The 14,485-nt window shown below is 38.0% G+C and overlaps 1 protein-coding gene across 11 annotated transcripts in view; it reads right to left on the bottom strand.

The window, feature by feature from the left end:
* dlg1b (discs large MAGUK scaffold protein 1b) overlaps nt 1–14,485 on the bottom strand; it is a 100,440-nt gene that overhangs the window by 75,292 nt on the left and 10,663 nt on the right. For all 11 annotated transcript variants that reach the window (XM_057334062.1, XM_057334063.1, XM_057334064.1 and 8 more), the window contains exon 3: nt 10,026–10,192. In XM_057334062.1, coding sequence (XP_057190045.1) covers nt 10,026–10,192 — 167 coding nt within the window. The remainder of the gene's footprint in view (nt 1–10,025; nt 10,193–14,485) is intronic.

Here is a 14,485-nt window from a genome sequence, read left to right as displayed (position 1 = left end):
TCATTCATTTGTGTGGATGGAGATAATGTGTAGAATGACATTTGATTGAGGCTATGTTATAGCAATTCTCACTGAGCCCTACTAAACAATATTTAAAGAGCTTATACACACACGCTCGAATGAGTTGAATTACTTGTGTCTGTTTATCCCCCCGGGCCCGTCTAAGTTTTTTACAGATCTTTTTACAGATTTTTTAGAGGTCTTTGGCACTGCTGAGATTACCGGGCCTGCAGACTTATTATAAATACCTTTTAGAATGTATATTGCCAACGTAGGTGAAGGGTAGGCAGTCATTTATCATAGTAAGTAAGCATTCAAATGATTATAATTGTACCAACAAGTCATTTGTGTGCCTTTGGATCTTTTTTCAAGAAACGAGGATGCAAGCAGAAATAGTTTTCTTCCATCTTTTCCCCCTGTTACTGCAAAGTCGATGTGCAGCCCACATGGAAATCTATGTGCTTTAAACTGCAACTTTGACATGCCTCAAGGCAGGCACCAACCAGAGGAGACATGAGCATGGGCAGTCATGCATGCAGAAAACATGCAGTCACTGCGCACAACTGGAGCCTGTGATCTGTGACAGCCGTTACAACTCACAACCAGGATCTCTGAACGAAGGGTGGGAGTATCAGGGTTCAGGCATTATGAAAAGGCAGAAAAAGATAACCTGAATTCCCACACAACTGTACAAACCCTTTGAGCAGAAGCAACACTTCTGGCAGCAGAACCACACAGGTTATTTATCAAAATAAGAATTCTGTGGTCACCAAGTACAGTTCAATCTATGCATATTACTATTGATTAATAAAATGATTATTGCTGAGAACTTTACAGCACTATTTGGCGGTAAAGCATTAATCCAGAGTGCTGGAGCATGCACTCTTTGCACTGCCCTTTTCCCAATAGTCTCACTATTTTAACATATCCATCAAGCTTACACTAAAAAGGTAGTTTATGTTGTACCTGTGAGATCAGAATCTTTTGTAAGATTTTGTGTCAGAGCACAACATCATACAAGCAGTATAATATAATATGGCCAAATTTCAACAGCTAGAATTTGACGGCGGGAAATCACAAGAGTGACGTGAAAATGTTTTATTAAAGTATAATTCAATACAATTTGCCAGATTATGTCTGACCTGTTGCAGCCTTTCTTGAAAAAAAAAGTTTTTTCCAGTTAAAAATTAGCCATTCATCATTTTGTGTTCAGTACTCCATGAACAGATAATGAAATACTTTAATATGGAAATTTAAGAGTCCTATAAATTCAGTGAGAATCCAGAGTGGAATGAAAAACTAAAATAAATATTGTGACATCACATCAGTAGTAATTAGGAGTGTAACGGTTCTCGGTAAATAATTGAACCGCACGGTTCTCCACCAATGGTTCAGCACACGGTCCAACGCGCTTGGACCGCGGTTCATCTTAAATCTGACGACGCATTTATAATGTGGTTCGTTAAAAATGATAATGCATAAAACAGACTGACAAAGTTCAGCTAATGTATGTTTGTCGATGGATACACATTTAATACCTAAAACAAATAAAATAACATAGACAAATATCAATTGACGTATGCTGTAATATGACCAGTCATTTATGCTTTCATCACCCGGTGTTGTGAGCGCGCGAGTGCAGGTGAGACCTGAACAGCACGTGTTGCTGTTTAAACTAAACTCATTCAAGCCTTGCCAATTTAAACATTTAAGTGCAAGATGATGCAGAAGAAAACTCACTTGCGCGCTGTGAGAAGATCCGAAGCGCGCATAAGGAAAGTCTCAGACATGGCGCAAATATTGAGTTGTCTTTGAAGCGCTTAAACGGACAAATTCACACAGTATCAGTGTTCTGGATGTGTTTCATTCCTCTTAAAGCGACAGCAGCATATTCCTGCTGTCTGTTAAAAGTCAAGGAAATCACTCATTGCTTGTGACTCAATAGCTTCTGTAACTTCAATTATGATTCATCTTTATTTAATTTGTACATATGCAATGTTATGTTTTATTTGATTACTTTAATCCATTTCTACCTTAAAAGGTATATATACAGTATCTTATTTAATTTTCTGCTTTGCTCTGTTGTTTTATTGGTGCTGTTACTTGTAGCTTGATTATTTGTTCTTATTTTTATTTGTCAGTAGTCCCTTTTCCCTGAACATAGCACAAATCGAACCGAACCGAAACCGTGACTCTAAAACCGTGACACAGACCGAACCGTGAGTAATTTGAACCGTTTCACCCCTAGTAGTAATGTAATCAGTGGTTTCAAAAGGAATTAGCATAATATTGTGGGGATACTAGAAACAAAACTTGATGTCTAGCTGATATTCTGCACTTATAAAGCAGATTCTGGACCATATAGCCTCAGTAGAGCCCAGGTGTCTGGCAGCATTTTAAATATGGAAATTATAAGGTTATTATCAATATATATATTTAAAAAAAACTTGGCTAAACAAACATGATATAAAAGGGAAAATATTAATTCCCTTGGAAGTTAAGTAAATTCTGAGATGGTAAACCAATATGGGCAGAATGGTCATGATTTCAACTACTTTAAACTTTATCTCACTTTATTCTGATATAAACGAAAGTGTGTTAATCACTGCCTCGACAACACTATTTATAGTATACAAGCTTAAAGCAATAAGGCTAACTAAAGAAAAAATGCTCTTGCAGATGCGGAAGATGCCAAAGAGAATGCAAATAAATCACCGTGAATAAGTGCGCTTACCTTAGTTGTAACAATACAAATGCAATCCATCCTGTCCTATCGCGACATCGTGCCTCTCAGCATCTCACAGCGCAGCTCTCAGAAAAGAGAGATGCGCGCTCGAAACAGACCCAGGGCTCTAGACTGCGACCAAAATGCTCGCAAATGCAACCGTTTTTTTATAACGTGCTAGGTAAAATTTCAGAGGGTCGCATTGGTGCGAGTGCGTAAAATGAATTTGAACATTTAATGTGATTTACGAGCGGTGAATGACGCGCTTGTGATTAGTGCAGTAAAGACCGAGCAGAGAGCTCGTGCACTCCCTGTCTCCAAACTAAAGTGTGTGTTTGACTTCATTCGGTGTTGCGCAGACCGAACAGCATAAAAGCATCACGGGACAGAGCGCTCCATATGCTTTTAAAACGCTCTCACGGAACATTGATGTCATATTCCGATCATTCTGTGCAGCACTTAACGAAGTCGAACACGTTGGTTTCTGAACTGTCTCTCTCCTGCACATTTTAATTCAAAGAAGTCAGAATCAATGTTTCACGTGGCGCATTCAGGGAATATTTTTACCTGAATTACAGCTGGGTGTTAATGTGCTCAAAAACATGTTGCCTTTCTTCCCTGACAAGTGTACCGCACATGCAGCTGACATAAAGGAAAAATCCTATCCATTGAAGTGTTTTCCGTGTTAACTTCTATCTTTTGCAAAGTCCTAACAGGTGTGAAAAACAAACAGCGTGCGAATGTCCGCTAATGTCCGATTCGCGACGTGATGACTCATTTGAACCGATTCAATTTATTGAAACAACTCGTATATCAAACACTGAACTCATGAGACTCACTGTCTGAACCCATCAAGTCAGCCACTCAAAACACATCAGAACACAAGCGTGCTTAGACCATTTAACAAGAGTGGTTTAAGATTTAGTATTTAAAGTTTATTTATGACCATGTGTAGTAAAGTACATATATAATAATTTAATTCTGAGTTACTTTTGAGTTTTGAGCTAGCTAATTTGATTTAGTTTTATGGGGTAAAAATAAAGAAGGCAGTGGCAAAATTACAGTTTTCTGTAAGGAGGGCAATAAATGAGGATTGTGAAGAGTGACAGGTTATATTTGTGTCAGATCATTCCATAGCCAATATATAACTTGAATATAAAACTAAATAATAACAACTGTACAAAATAACAAATACAATGTTTCTTTTCTATTTTGGATTTATTGGGCTCGCAAGTGTTAAAGCGCAAATATGAAGTGGTCTATAGCCGACTATAGCCGACATGCAGCTGACATAAAGGAAAAATCCTATCCATTGAAGTGTTTTCCGTGTTAACTTCTATCTTTTGCAAAGTCCTAACAGGTGTGAAAAACAAACAGCGTGCGAATGTCCGCTAATGTCCGATTCGCGACGTGATGACTCATTTGAACCGATTCATTTTATTGAAACAACTCGTATAATGGACACAAGGAATTTGTCTTATAGTGACAGAAGCTTCCAGTGCACATACAGGTTAAAAAAGTGACAAGGCACAGGCAACAAAATGTAAAAAATAAATATGTGTGAGACAATAAACATTTGACAAAAAGGACAATATTAGACAAAAGGACAACAGGCAGTATATTGTATGTACAGATGTGCTATATACAAATTATACTGCGTTATATACAAGTTATGCAGGGGAATGTGGATAGCTGAATATTATATCAATAACATATGATTACTATAAAAATGGTGCAACCAAATTGTAAGTTGGTGCGACGAACTGAGAAAGTGGAAAAATGAGTCTAGAGCCCTGACACAACAACTTTACACCTGCAACACTTGCATAAGTCATCCCAGTGCTTCATTAACGCAAACAACGACTTATTTGTCTGCATGAACTGGTTCTGCATCATCGACATGGCTAAAATGTATTTCTTACAAAAGCGCCATGCTTCAAAACACCGTTAACTTCATGATCTCTGTTGTGTTTGAGCAGCACTAATGGCAGAAAGGCGGGGGTCGGTTGAGTTTAATGGGTTCATCCCCAGTGGTCTGTGACATCTTTAACAACTTGTCGGCATCAGATAACATCAAACGATATCAAATCTGCTATGGTACCTTAAGTTTTGCTGCCCATGCAGTGTGGTGAACTTCAATACTCTTTCAAGTTTAAAGTTTAATTTACTTGAAATTTATTGTAGTAAATTCTTGAACATTAAGCAATTCATGCACAACTGAGCCACATCCTCCAAAAAAATGACACCAAAACAGATTTGAAAGAGACAACTCAAAAGACATAGAGAATTCAGATGTCCCACAGAGAAACTGTTTTTGCAAATCTGAAGCATGATCCCAGCAAATGCAGTCCCACCATCAGTGACCTCACACACATTTTAACACTGAACAGACGGTGTAAAAGCAAGCTTTATATAGCTCATACTGTAGTGAATGGTAGATTTCTCTGAAATGCAGCGTAAGAATAAATATTTGATGTGCACAGTGATTAGCCCTTCCCTTAGAAGAAGGCTCTGTACTTCAGTGGCATGGAGGTTTTAGGTTCAAGGAAACGCGAACGGAAAAGCATCAAAGAAAAGCAACAATGGAAAATAAACATCTCTAATGCCTATCCACAATTAACATAATTATCAAAAAGCGATGCCAAAAACCGTTTAGCCTCTGAGAAGCTTAAATGAACCGTTTAAATGCAAACATTTAAAGGAACAATATGGCATTTTTAGGAGAATCTATTGACAGAAATGGAATATAATATACAAAACTATTTCTTCAGAGGTGTATAAAGACCTTACGTAATGAACCATTAAGTGTAATACCTTAGAATAAGCTGTTTATATCTACATACAGAGCGGCCCTACATACATTGAATTCTCCGCCATGTTTTGTACAGCAGCCCTAAACAACTCTACAACGCGCTCTTCCTCTCCGCTGTGGTATCGTGGTGAAACGGATCGCGGGAAGATTTGTGATCCGTAGGGATCGTGCTCTCCGGTGCGGAACGCATGTGACCCGCGGATTAACTGAAAGTTTATTCATAATTGAGTAAAAGAATAAAACGCACTCTCGCTCGCTCTTCAGTTTCAGCTCCAACGCGCTCTCTCTCTCTCTCCAGTATCTGGACGAGTACAATATTAAAGCAGTTCCAGATAAACAATGACGCTCAAAACTGCTCCGTCACACAGCTAATATTACAACAACAACATATCTTGGTATGTTAGTATGTTACTCACATATTGATCCGAATCAAAGCAACCTCCTCGGGGATGATTTTAAGACGATCTTTCTCTCCAACGTCTCTCTGCTGGAAAGTATCTCCATAGATATCTATGAGTATATCTGCTAAAAGCCTTAGTACCGCGGGTCTTAACGCGTCTCTGCTGGAAAGTCTTTATAATATTAACACGGGTCCTAGCTCCTGCCTGACTTTTATCCTTCTTTTTAAACTTAAAATCCACAAACCTTTTATTTTATGTAATACATAAGTCATAGCTCTTTCTACAGTCTTTCTAATGCCTGCAAAATCTCTTCCCTGCGTCAACATGAGAACGACATCTTTTTGTACTGTGGTGGCCACCGTCATGTTTGGACTGAGCAATTCATGGCAAATCTATAATGCAACGCTAGTGGTCGCTGTTAATCAAGAAGTGCGCCTTTAAATGAGTAACAATTTACACAATGAATCTGCCTGGTATCAAACATGCAAATAGACTTGAAGCTTTTCAGAACGGTTTTGTTTAATAAAAGACATGTAATGTGTAATATTTGTGCTTATAATAATAAACTCGAAACAAGCAAAAATACAAAATCTGCTATACATATTTTAATAGGAATGTTAGTCGTACAGTCCCAATGGGTGAAGACCATTAAATATTGGCGTCATCAAACTGGCATTTTCACAACTGGAACAATCTTTGGTAATATGAACATATTTTAACAATTTGTACTAAGAAATCCAATTTTATATTCTTATCAGCAATATCAGGCTGATCACATTCACATAATTTGGGCTGTATAAAAGTGAGGCTCCTAAAACATCATTAAAATCATCATTGTAAAAATGCCACTCAGAAGCTGGTCACCAAAACCTGACAAATCTTATGATATTCCACTGATAATGCTGTGATCTAGGTCCACAGTAGACCCAAGACCCATGAGACATGCCCAAATGAATGGAGCACAATGACACAAGTCCCTTTATTCTTAGAACAAACCCCACTGACAAGGCATGGGGAATGAGCGGCCCAGACATGCGACCATGGGGTATGCCCAACCCACCAGACCCGTGCCGGCATTATACTTACTTGGTCCAGCTCAATTGAGGAAGATCTAGCTTTAGCGAGCACATGAAGAATTTCATTTAGGAGGGGAGAGTCCTGAAAGTGGCCATTATTAACACAGAAAGAAACAAGAGGGAAAAGAGAGAGGACATTGAAACATACAGCAGAGGGGAAAGTTCGTTTAAATCAACCTACATTCAACTAAAAGCTTGAAGATGTGCAACTATTAATATATTTTGTTTATTTATAACAACATATTAGAAAACACTGTCAAATAGAGCTGAAGACAAATGGGAATTATACAGAATAAGTGATTTTTGCATTGATGTAACCAAGTCTCTAATAATTCAATTTTTTCAGCCTGTGCTGTGGCTAGGTTTAGGGGGTAGTAAAGGTATACTTAGTGGCTTATAAATTCATTCTTAAGCCATAATAAACACTGTTCAAACTTAGTAAAATCAGACTAAACTGGGTCTGGATTTGTTGGTCTAAAACCTGTTGTATATTACATTACTGTTGATAAGATACTGGTCAATCGGGGTCATTTTCACAACTAAGCGGTTTATTCCTGGATGCAATGCTGCTTTGCTAAAATAAGATATAGTAATCTGTCCTGTCATGAATAAACAAAAGTGACAGTCTATGTTGTCATGATATGTCTACACTGCAAGCAGGCAATGGTGTTTTGACTTTCTCTACCAAAAATAGATGGTCTGATTGGCCACTATATGCCTAAACAGTGGTCCAGTTACTTACTAACACACAGTACTTATCTGTCCAACTGCATTTAACTGTATATAAGTGAAAATCTGAGCAGTTGCACTTCAAAATACAGTACCTTCAAATAAGGCAAAAAAAGACCTATTCAGTTTCTTCACAATTATGTTTTACAATGGGGCAAAAATGTTTAGTCTAAACTTTAGTCTAACTTGAATGAAACTGAATGTAGAATATTTGGAGCTACTCTCAACTTCTAACATGATAAATAATAGGTTAAATTCAAAAATCTATACATTCAAGCATTTACCCTATCAACTTCAGTTCTTTCCTCTTCTAGTTTTTGCGTGTTATCGAACGCAGTTCTTAAATGTACAGTGGATTGAATCCGGCAGCCAAAGTCTGAAGGTCTCTGCGTGTCTACTCCTAGACATCAAACATACAGCTAGTGTTGTCAAAAGTACCGGTACTTCCGGTCCAAGTCGGTACCTAAAAATAAAAAAGTTGTCGGTACCTCATTTTCATAAGACCCGGTACCACCGACGTACCGGGTCAACCGGGTACTGATGCTCTGTCTGACAGGTTGTCAGTCGGAAACTTTTTATAGACGCAATAAGACGTGATGAGCGGATAAGCGCGGCTCCGATCCACAAGAGATGCGCACAGAAATACTTCAGATTAAAGTCATATCACGAAGAAAACGAACAGAGTTTTGTGGTGAAAGGAGGAAACATCCGGATTTAAGTTAACAAGTTCAAGCGGTAAGTTTCAAATTCTGTTCGCGTTTGCATTATGAATGTTGTATCATGTTAAATTAAAGGTTACGTTAAAATAAACGTCCCTGTTTGCGTGTTAATTTGTTAGCGCCAATGCTAATCCAGGCAAGTTTCTTTAGTAACCATTTAATGCTTAATAACTGTAATGGGGTCAAATAAATGGGAGGACAGGATGGGGATTACAGTACCTATTTTACATAGGCCTATATGCAATCTATGTGCTAGAAAACTATCATACTAACTGTATGACTAACAATGTGTATGTCTTGGATAGATAACTCTATTAGGTTTAAAAAGCCACATTTAAACTAAAGAAAAATACTGTATATCTGTTGCATTTATTATTTTAATATACAGTTACCTTAATGCAAGTAATCTTGTGTAAATGCAGTATAAAAACTGAGGTTTGTTGTAATATTGCATTATGCATGTTTGTTCAGTCAGTTGACTTACTGAAGTTTATTCTATTTGTCTTCTACAGCAGCAGACTGAGGAGGATGTTCATCAGCATGAAAGACCCCAGTGAGCACACAACCGTTTCGGGAACAATTAACTTGTATACTTCATGTATACAAAATGGCATTGCTTTCTATACATTTATATTAATAATGAGCTTTATTAATAAAATTGTGTTTCAATTAGCATGTACTGGTGTTTTGCTTTGGTACCGAAATTGGTACCGAGAACCGTGGAATTTTACTGGTATTGGTACAGACTACTGAAATTTTGGTACCGTGACAACACTAAGCGGTGCTCGTCATTTTTCTTTCATTTCTTTTAGGACGTTCTATATACTGAATCCTCTGCACCAGGGATAGAGAACAGCTACTAAAGTATTCAAAAAAAGACAGAGACGGCAGTTAGTGCCACATGGAGTAAAGACTTCTGCGTCGTATTTGTTCTCAGCGTGTCATGCAGAGCCAGCCAGCCAGCCTAAAATGCCCTCTCTCTGAATCCAGGAGGATACAGAGTCTTTTCAGACCGTTTCTGTGAATATAACGCATTAGCCTGCAATGAATTAATGTATGCTATGCAAGATTACACTGAACTCCAACAAAACAGCACAATGAGGACTGTGTTGATAACATGCAGAGCAGGATATCGGTACTCAGAAGGCCTGACTAATGATTACACAGAGGGTGTGAAACACAAGCACACGTGCTTCATAGAGGAGACATAGTCATGATTCAGAACAGTTAAAAATGAAATTTTGGAGCACCTACTGAACAAATGCACTGCTTAACAAATGCCTTTTCATTTAAGACTGCAATGTGTCCCCAATAAACAATTTGAAACTCCTTGAAAAACATTGCTTTTCCAAGTGAGATGTTTGCGAGTTGCTGAAAATGTTTAAGCAGGCATTGGACAGCATGATATCGTCTCGACACAAACAGAAAAAAGTTTCTATAAAATATTAAATTAATCTAAAATCAAACCATATACTGAGCACTGTTCACCAGTAATCTAATTCTGACAATAAGAAATGAGCTGGTCATCTAGCCAAATCCTTACACGGGTTGGGGCACTCTTACCTCTATGCTGGTGCTAAGGCTGGGCAGGGTGTCAGAAGTCACAGATGTGCTTTGAATGCTGGAGTAATCCCACAGGTTCACTGGAAGCATTGCATCGGGCACTTTGACAGATTCCCCACATCTCTGATTATTATCCAATAAGGTCACTTCATAAAATTCCTGGATATCTGTTAAAAGAGTAGGACAGACTTTCAAGAGCAAATATTTCTGCAACATGCATGTCTGGATGCAAAAAAGCAAATGACAGTGGCATTAAAACATATGTAGAAACTTAAGCCGTTAAACATTTAGAATTCAATTAAAACTATTTAATTTAATATATAATTCTCATGTAAAAAAATGAAAATGTTGCAAGTGCGTTAAATCAACTGGTTCAACTTATAAACTAACCAGGGGTCAGGGCAAAAATCAAGGAAATTATTTAGAAAGCTTAAGTTCCATGAATCCAAATATACAGTACTTAACAAATGCACAGCAATGAAATATAAAAAAATATTCAATATAATTGAAATAAATCACAAATGTGATATGAATACTCATATAGTCTCACTTTACAGATGTAATGAAGTAGTATAAATGGCTATAAATATAGAGTGAAAATCAGTTTAAAGATTATTGACAACAGCATGGACTGGACCAAAGTTAGAGGTCATTGGAGCTTATAAAGGTTGTTCACAGCTGTTACAACAGGTCACAATTACATATGATACAGAGGTCAACAAGCATTCTCTAATAAAACAACAGAAGGACCCCCAAGAACTTATCATTATCACTTTATCATGAACATTTAGCACCTAAGAACTGTGTAAACAGTAGGGGTGTGCACTACGACTAATTTGACAGTCGTTTAAACGAAAGTTTTGTAACCGTGTAGTCGACTAGTCTATTTTTAAATTTTAAATACTAAATAATGTAGGTTAAAAAATCAAACTGTTCATATCCAGTATTTAATGTAGCTAAAACAGGCATATGTGTTCCACTTTCCTTACGTTATGATCATTAATATTTCTGCATTTGCTGAAGCGCCAGCCCTGACTGGATCATTTAGGGATGTGCGCTACGACTTATTGGCTTGTCGTTTAAACGATAGTTTTAAAACCGACTAGTCTAAAAATAAGAATCTGCATCTTTCGCAAGCTCAAATGCGTTATTTTAAATGTAGACGTGCTGCAAGCCCACCACGAAAGCGAGACGCTTGTTTTTTTCCCAGGCGCAGCAAGATCTCTTTTCAGAATGCTATACGCACCGCGCCACAGGTCATATTTGCTTAGCAGAGTGCAACACTTTGAAAAGAAATAACTTTTTAGACCGTCTTCTTTATTTGTAAAGAAAAAGGATACAGTACACTCAGCGTTAGACAACACAGGCATTTATTAACCTGGAGTGCAGGCCCATTACGTAATCTTACTCTTATTAGGGTATTTTTGTTAACAATTTCCTTAAATATTATTAGCCAACATATATCCTAAACTTTTTATAAACAATCAACAGATGACAGTTTACTTAACAATTCATACCAATTCATGCCAAATATTCTACATCCATTCTCAGAAGAAAAATGTATGCAATTAAATTTCAGACAAAATTGTACATTAAGTAAATGATTAGCATATTATTCTGCTTATTCTCATTAAGAATTTCCTCATTAGCCAACATATTTTGCAATAATTTTGAAAACAATCAACAGATGACTGCTATAAAACAAGTAATAGCATAAATCGGACTTTAAATAATTAATATGCTGTACATCTACAGTAGGTTACGCATTAAGAATGTATAAGAAATTGAACATTACACCAAATAAATAAAACTTGTATATAACTTTGTAACTTTTAACCATGTGTAAAAGAGGACAGTGTGAAAAATAACAAAGTCCATTTTACTTACTCAGACCATGTATTTTTGTTGAGAGAAATTAACATATCAACATGGTCTGGTGAAAGACGGGACCCTAAGACGATTCACAATAATCCCTGCACAAGAAAAAATTTGCTCGGCGGGAACGCAGAGATAGCGGTTAGCAAACCGACAGAGCTTGGGAAAGCGCCCGGCCATCCCGAACCACCACCGAAGTGGGTCTTCGTTTAGTGGGACAGATGGCCAGTAGTACTCCAGCTCATCCCCACGCAGTGATTCTTCGCAGTCATCCCCAAATAAGGAACTTAGTCCTGTTTTCTTCTCTTTTGGGGTGCTAGGGCTGTCGTCTTCAACGGTGCCGCTGTTTTCATCATCAATTGATGGAAGGCTGTCATACAGCGCCCTAATATTCTACAGTCTGTTGTCCACTTGTCCACTTGTAAAAAGTGAAGACGCTTGTGTCGAGGGTCGAGTGCAGAGGCAAGCAATGCGATACCTCCCGCTTTGGTTGCATCCATGGTACCAATTCTTTTCTCCAGTGATGCTGAAACCGTTGCTTTAAACTCGGCCACTTTATTCGAATCGCCTACTGCTGGGCAGAGATGTCTGTAGTAGAAATTAGGTGACAAATAACTTGCAGATCATGATCACATTATAATTATTAATGTTACAAATTATATATCTTTATATATGTTTTAATGTATTCTATTTGCCTAGAATTATTTACCTGTTCAGTAAACTCATTGTCACGGGAAACACCATAGAAACCGACACGTATTCCTCACTGCATAATACAGACGTAGCACTTTTGAGACAATCCAGTACAGGTAGCATCATTTCAATGGTCGTCCAGTTCTCATCGGACAACACCAAAATCCTGGCATCTGAAAGTTTAGTGACGGATCTGTCAGATAATACCGCAGCAATCGCCCATCTTTGCTCGTGAAGACGTGAAAACATCGCTGACTGAATTCCAGAGTTGTGCTATGATGAAAATGGCTCACCAGTCTTGTGCATGCACCAATTAACCGTGTCATGGCGTTAGCTTTAAATCCATCCGTTATTGCTAATTGGAGCATGTGCGCAGAGCAGGAAGCTGACTCCCATTCAAGAAGATCCTTGTTGGCCAGCACTATATTACTTGCGTTGTCATGGACACAGCCAATGACCTTGCTGTCCAGACCCCATTCTCTAACTGCATTTTGCAGGTGTTCTTCCAAGTTGTCCGCGGTGTGTCATTCGTCGAATACGCGAGTCTGTAGTACCCTACTTTGGAGTTTGCCTTCGATGACAAAGTGACACGTTATGGTCATGTAATACTCGGTGGTAAGCGATGTCCAACAATCTGTTGTAATTGCTACGTATTTCGTCTTCTCCATGTTTTTTTTCATATTTGCGATCATTTTTTGATGCTCCAACTCCAGTCTTGAGGTGATCATTTTTCGCCCTGGTACTGTATATTCAGGCTCAACGAACTCCATTAATTGCCTGAAGCCTTTTCCCTCAACAAAACTGAGTGGTAACAAATCACTTGCCGTCATTCCGGAGATAATATCGGTTATTTTGTCAGAGCATACAGGATCACACCGGCGGTGAGCTGAAGTGAACGACGTGATGGCCATTTGCTTGCCTCCTCGACTAGCCTCTCCTAAGCTAACACCTACATGCCTGTGGTGTATATGATTGCGCATTGACCCAGTTGAATTATTATATGACAATTTGTCATTACACAACTTACATAAAACTTTTCTGTCGTCTTTTAAATCAAAATACTCCCACACCTTGCTTGATTTTCTAGTGGCCATTTTGTAAGCCTGCTGCCGGCAACTGACACAACGCGCGCACGCGAGACTTAAGGTAAATTAAACAAAAAAACGTTTCCGCTTCAGAAACGTAAAAAAATCACGTATCATATTATTTTTAAAAATATTTAATTGTAAAGTGTTATTTTAAATAAAACGTGTTTAATGTAAAATTCCATCGAACCATTTTTTTTTCGTGTAGTCGTGTTGTTTTCAGAGTCGACTCTAGCGGCTGTACCGTGTAGTCGACATGTCGACATGTCGCACATCCCTAGTAAACAGCATATTTAATTTTATACAATATTATGTGACTGACAATACAATCGTTTATACTTTTATTCATATTTTAACAAACAAACAGTAAGCAAAACCAGCAAAATGCACAGGAACAGTTTTAAATAATTTAGGGAAGCAGTCCTTTTCACAAGCAGAGGGGAAATGACCGTTTAAGAGTCAGTGTGCAGTGTTGTGGCTGGCTATGCTGTTCAACATTTTGCCAAGAGAGAAAATAGCAGAGGGATATAGTTCTTCTATGCATGGCAGAGATTGGGTAACAGGGCTGAAAATACACGCTGTATCACATGGAGCTCCACGGTATTGAGAATAAATATTTTTATAATGCACACTGGTGGGGGTGATTCCCACATCTCTGGTTTCCCTTTGAAAAACTGAGCCTAGTGACCTCACACCTCATCTGAAAAATGATTGCAGGCTTCTTAGGGAACTGAGTATGCATTTGTTCTTTGACCATTTATAATTTAGACCAATTATTTTAAATTCCTAGGTCTAAAATGTGCTTCT

The sequence above is a fragment of the Triplophysa rosa genome, linkage group LG5 (assembly GCF_024868665.1).
Source record: "Triplophysa rosa linkage group LG5, Trosa_1v2, whole genome shotgun sequence".
In the NCBI taxonomy this organism is placed as follows: Eukaryota; Metazoa; Chordata; class Actinopteri; order Cypriniformes; family Nemacheilidae; genus Triplophysa; species Triplophysa rosa.
This window is presented reverse-complemented; position numbering and strand designations above follow the sequence as displayed.